The sequence below is a fragment of the Rattus norvegicus genome, chromosome 11 (assembly GCF_036323735.1).
Source record: "Rattus norvegicus strain BN/NHsdMcwi chromosome 11, GRCr8, whole genome shotgun sequence".
Classification (NCBI taxonomy): domain Eukaryota; kingdom Metazoa; phylum Chordata; class Mammalia; order Rodentia; family Muridae; genus Rattus; species Rattus norvegicus.
This window is the reverse complement of record NC_086029.1, coordinates 96,510,917-96,516,366: the sequence shown is the minus strand read 5'-3', so window position 1 is coordinate 96,516,366 and position 5,450 is coordinate 96,510,917. Positions and strand designations below refer to the sequence as shown.

Sequence of the window (5,450 nt, the reverse complement as noted above, 5' to 3'; positions counted from 1 at the left end):
TAAATGGTGGGATGTGGGACCAGGATGCCTGTATGGTGGGCTATGGGACCAGGGTGTCTGTATGGTTTGACGTGGTTCTTGACTGCTCTGTTTTCTCAACCGCATTTCTTTTCTGAGAATCATCAGGACCAGACATCTCTAATTCCGTCAGCAGTGAGAGTTGCCCACAGGAGGAGGTTATCTGGTTGTAGCGCTGACATTCACAAGCAGGACCATCTCCAACTCTGATCCTGAGTCTCATATTGGGAGCCGGGCAATACCAGTGCCTTTTACAAACACAAGCCAAGCATGAGGACAGGCTAGTGGATACAGAACAAATGGCTGACCGCAGTTTCCCTCTCATTCTGGAGCTGCGCATCCAGCGGCTCATTCTCTGCCTCCAGGCACATGAGAGGAGGGAGGAGCAGCAGGTCATAGACATGGCTACAACCATGACTGGACAGGGCCGTTCCAATGCCCTGTGTCTGCAGAGGCCTCCTTTGGTGCTGCTGATGTTGGTCTGTGAGCATGCAGGAAGAATGGATTCCAGGCTTGGCCCAGACGCAGGCTCATTTAAGATTCATGTGGATGACATCATGTGTGACCGGCAGACAAGATGACTCAGTGTTAGCCGGTACATGAAGAGTCACATAGGCAGCAGAAGGGTTCAAGGGTCAGGAAGCTCCAGCTCTTTGTAGGAGAATGAGCAGGTGGGAGAGGCTCTTAGGGCCACTCTGGAGTCACTTTGGCTGTGGTTTGAATATGTATGTCTCCTAATAGTCACAGGCTGAAATAGTAACCCCCAAGGTGATGGGGAGGGAGCAGGGCTTTGAGGGTTGTAAGTCTTCATGAGAGGGCTCCACCGAGCTCTGTTTCCCTTGTCATGTAAGGTCAGAAACGGGCACAGACTCTGGGAACCAGAAAACAAGGCTTCAGCAGGCAGAATGACCTGGAGCTCTGAACCTGGACTTTGAAACTCTGAGATGTGTAAAGGATGAGTTTCTGTTGTTTATCTGATACCTGATGGATGACATTTCTATAGCCTACTTGGAGTGAGATGCTTCTGTATCCATTTCCTAAGGCTGCAGGGGATAAGGTTCTGCACGCTAGGTGGCTTAAATGAGAGAAATTAATTCTTCTATCTCTGAAGGTTGAAAGCCCAAAGTCAGGGTGTCAGCAGGTTCTTCCTAAGCTTCCTAGAAGAAGGGTCTGACACAGGATGTCTCAGCGTAGTGATGGAGACCTTTTCCTGGCATCCCTCAGTACAGCATCTATTCAGTTTTTCCGTTTTCATAAGAACGCCAGTTTATTGACTCAGGCCCTGTTCTCATTTAAGCTTAGTTACTTCTAATAGCTCCTAACTGCACATACAGGTCCATTGGAGAATATGGCTTCAACATAAGAATGAAGTCCGGTTTAGTCAGGCACACGTGCAGTGAGCTGAGTGTGGGGAGGCAGGAAGCCACTCCCCCCCCCCCTGCTAATTTTTCTTTTTAAAGGTGGGGAAGATCCAGGTTGAAGACTCTCCTAGAGCTCAGAAGGGATCAGATCATCCTCCTCTTCCTGAGACCCCCAATTTCCTGCTGCGTGAAGAGGTGCTTTTTACTAACCTGAGGGTGTATCTTCTCATCCCATTCACCAAGCATTTGAACATGAACTACAAATCTGCTTCCGTGGGGCTCAGCCTCTCAGAGGGGAGTTGAGGTCACTCTCCCTCAGGGAGATGAGCCCACCATCTAGCGCCTGGGTTCTGGCCCATGACTTTCCAGCAGGTGCTTCCTCCCAGGATGCTTCCCTGGGTCAAACCCAGAGCCACAAAGGCTACCATTAAACCATTCTGGTAAGTGACGTTGCAGAGCCCAGAAAGCCTGGGAGGGTGGTGAGCAGGAACCCCGGGTGCAAAGCAGGGGCGAGACTGCTTCCCAGCTGGTCAGGGCACCGGAGCAGTGGCTGTAGGGGTCAGGGTGCTGCAGGTCTGGAACCATGGCCTGGACGTCTGCCCTGCTCATACTGCTGGCCCATCTCACAGGTACGGGAACTCTTGGGGCCCAGAGCCTCCTTGCTCCTCCTCTTGCCTTGCTCTGCCGCAGTGATGGGCACGCTTCTATTTTCTCAGGTTGTGGCCCTCAGCCCGTGCTGCATCAGCCACCATCGGCCTCTTCCTTCCTTGGAACCTCCATCCGCCTCACCTGTGCCCTGAGCAGCAACCATAACATTGGCATTTACAGCATTTACTGGTACCAGCAGAGGCCGGGCCACCCTCCCACGTTCCTGCTGAGATTCTTCTCACACTCAGACAAGCTCCAGGGTCCCAAGATCCCCCCTCGCTTCTCCGGATCCAAAGATATAGCCAGGAACCTGGGGTACCTGAGCATCTCTGACCTGCAGCCAGAGGACGAGGCTGTGTATTACTGCGCCGTGGGGCTTCGGAGCTGGGAAAAGGAGAAGAGGATGGAGAGGGAGTGGGAAGAAGAAAAGTAGCGGACAGATTCGGGATCTTAGGCTCTGGAGACATTCAGACCTAGAACCGAAGACGGAGTTTGCTTTGCTCGGCTAGGCTGGTTTGGGGAGGAGGGGTAGAACACCGGGCTTCGCAGAGCCAGGAAGGTGGAGCCAGCCGCTTTTCCTTGTATTGCAGTGTTGCTATGCGCCCCATCGGAGGCTGGATTGTAGAATTAAAGCTGTTTTTTACTGAGTTTGGCTTGGCTGGTTTGTGATCTCAGAACCGATTTAAGAACTGGCTAGGTCAGAAGTCCTCGGACCCTGACTAGTCATGCTCAGTTTGGCCAGGTACCCAACACTGAGGCAGAGCACTGCCTTAGCCCTATTGTTATGATCATGGGGCAAATGGGTGATAAAAACATCCTGGAGGAGGACCTTCTTGCAAAGTTTAAGACTCTCAGAGAGAATCTTCCCTCAGGAGGGAGATCCTCGAGCCCAATGACCAGTCCGAGTCCACAGGCTGCAATCTGCAAGAAGGTTTATTTTGGGGTACACAGGTACCTGTGGGTGTCCCAGTCAGCTCAAGAGGACTGGCGCGCCTAACAGAACCAGGGACGGGTTTTTATAGGGTATTGGGATGCAGAAGCAGGCTTACAGAAGCAGATGCATGGTTGGTGGATTCAAGTGAGGCGCGGATGTATGGTTACACCCAATTGACTATTCAAATGAGGTTGTCACACAGCAAGAGAATACGTGTAGGTTGGGGCGTCCGGAATGTCAGGGGCTAGGGGCTTATCTCTTGTTAGGTGGCCCATAAAGCAATATCAATAATTTAGACTGGTTTCTGTATTTTGTTTTCTTTTATGGTCTGTTTCGTCTAAATGATGGGTCAGCTTGTCCCACAAAGCTTGGACACATCTGAACTTTCCCAGGCTTATTTTAGTTCTGAGTCTGTGTATCTAAAAACTTATTTTTTACTTCTATAGTTGAGGGCCTTGGGCTTGTACAATTCCCTTTCTGGGAGGGGGTCTTTCACAAAGGACAGGGTCTCCTGTTGTCATCTCCACAGTCACTGAGTAAAGGAGCCCAGCAAACGCCATCTACCTTGGGGGAGAGCAGGTGCCAAGTGACAGGTGTGGGGCAGGTGCCCCTCACTGTTACTAGTGATGTTGTGGGATGGACAGACCTTTGTCATGGGGCTGCCTGTGCATTGTGGGTGTGGCCTCTGCTACTATATGCAGTACCCAGCATGTGCTCTCCAATTTGAGTGGTGACAGTCCCATATGACACCAGGTAGCAGTGAAGGCCCCAGGGTTATCAAGATGCATCTGCCTTCTGTGCAGGGCAGGGAAGGGCCAGCCAGCATTTTCTTAAAGCCCAGATGTTACCAGCCTTGCCTTCGTAGACCATCCTGACTCTGTTGAAATACCCAGTTCTGTCTTTAGAGCAAAGAAACAGCCATAGATGATGGGTAAGTGACCTGGGAGGCTGTTGTCAAAGCTAACTTAGAGAGGCTGGGCAGGATGTGGTCCCCACCACAAACGGCCTGGGGGCAGTGGCACAGGTCCTGCCTGGGTTCCAGTGATCCCTGCTTGGGGTGTCAAGGGCCTTCACAGCTTTTGTTGACCGATGTTGAGTTCTGAGCTGTGGCCTGTGGACAGACCTTGAAGTATGAGGCAGTGGTCCACTGAGGCCACACTAAGTTTGTTGGCTGCAGGGTAGTGGAAGAGTTTAGAGTCCCGGGCACAGCTTGGTGCCTGGAAATCCAGGAATGCAGTCCAAAATGTGCCCCGAGAGAGCCTGTGTGTGAGCATCTGCACTGCATGGATGTTTTACCTGAGGGAGGTGCCAGGCAAAAGTGGTGTCCTTTGTGGCTTCAAATTCTACTGAGAACACCTATCTACCACTGCTAAATGATCCCCAGCTTCCCCTCCTGAGGGGTGGACACGTGCCAGGGCCATTCTTGCTTCTCTGACCCAGGACTCTCTTACCTGTAAAATAGTGGTCCCAGTGCCACCTGTGTAGGTCAGAGGACATTTTTTTCTTCCATCATGTGAGCCTGAGGTATGGAACTCAGGCCCCAAGACTTGGCAGCAAGCACCTTTCCCACTGAGCTGAGCTGTCTGCCTAACTCTGACTAATCTACCTGAATGCTGAATGTAGGCTCAGCGGTCATGGGTGTGGCCTGTTCTTCCTCCCAGTCAGTTTTCCCTGTCATCCAAGTTATTTCTCACCCAGCCACCACTGGGACCTCTTGCCTCTCACCCAGCTTGTCTTGACTTTACTCTATCTTACCATTCTTTCACCCAAAGTTGCCTTCACTCCACCTTTGCCCGCTTCCTGCCTTCTGAGCATGTGGGCTGGCCACATCTGTAGCTCTCACTTTCTAGCGGCTACATTTAAAATAATTTAATTATTAGCTTAGCATGAGTGTTTTGTCTGTGAGTATGTCCAGGCCAGAAGAGGGTATCAGATCCCCTAGGACTCTAGTGACAGATGGTAATGAGCCACCATGTGGGTGATAGGAATTGAACCTGGATACTCAGGAGGAGTGGGCTGTCCTGTTTAGCCACTGAGACTTCTCTTCAGACCCACTAGTGCAAAGATTCTCAATCTGTGGATCACAACCCCCTTGGGGTTGCATCTCAGATCCTGCATACCAGATATTTCCATTATAATTCACAACAGTAGCAAAATTAAACTATGAAGTAGCAAATTATGTTATAGCTGGGGTCACCGCAACATGAGGAACTATATTAAAGGGTTGAAGCATTAGGAAGGAAGGTTGAGAATCATTGGACCAGTGGTTACATTTTTTAAAAAGGTGACTAAACATGTCAGCATGAATCTATAGTTTCAGCTATTCGTTAGCTTGAGGCAGGGGGATTGCTTAAGTTAGGAGTTGTTGGTCAGGGCAACAAAGGGGGGGGTTTCCATCTCTAAAAATAGTTTCAGAAAAGTAAAAAGAAGCAGGTGAAACAATGTCTAATATATATCGTATTCAATACAACATATCTTCAAAGTAACCA

General features: G+C 50.3%; 1 protein-coding gene across 1 annotated transcript; it reads left to right on the top strand.

Moving 5' to 3' along the window:
* The first annotated feature begins 1,962 nt into the window (after positions 1 to 1,962).
* Vpreb1b (V-set pre-B cell surrogate light chain 1B) lies at positions 1,963 to 2,673 on the top strand. Its single transcript, NM_001134788.1, has 2 exons — positions 1,963 to 2,008; positions 2,096 to 2,673. The coding sequence occupies exons 1-2, from the start codon at positions 1,963 to 1,965 to the stop codon at positions 2,458 to 2,460; spliced, it is 411 nt and encodes a 136-aa protein (NP_001128260.1). The 3' UTR covers positions 2,461 to 2,673.
* The last annotated feature ends 2,777 nt before the right edge of the window (positions 2,674 to 5,450 follow it).

Bases quoted from the DNA above. Each gene is read 5' to 3' on its own strand.
- Vpreb1b (NM_001134788.1), top strand. From the start codon at position 1,963: ATGGCCTGGACGTCTGCCCTGCTCATACTGCTGGCCCATCTCACAG. The intron at 2,009-2,095 runs GTACGGGAACTC...CTATTTTCTCAG, and splicing joins ACTGCTGGCCCATCTCACAG to GTTGTGGCCCTCAGCCCGTG.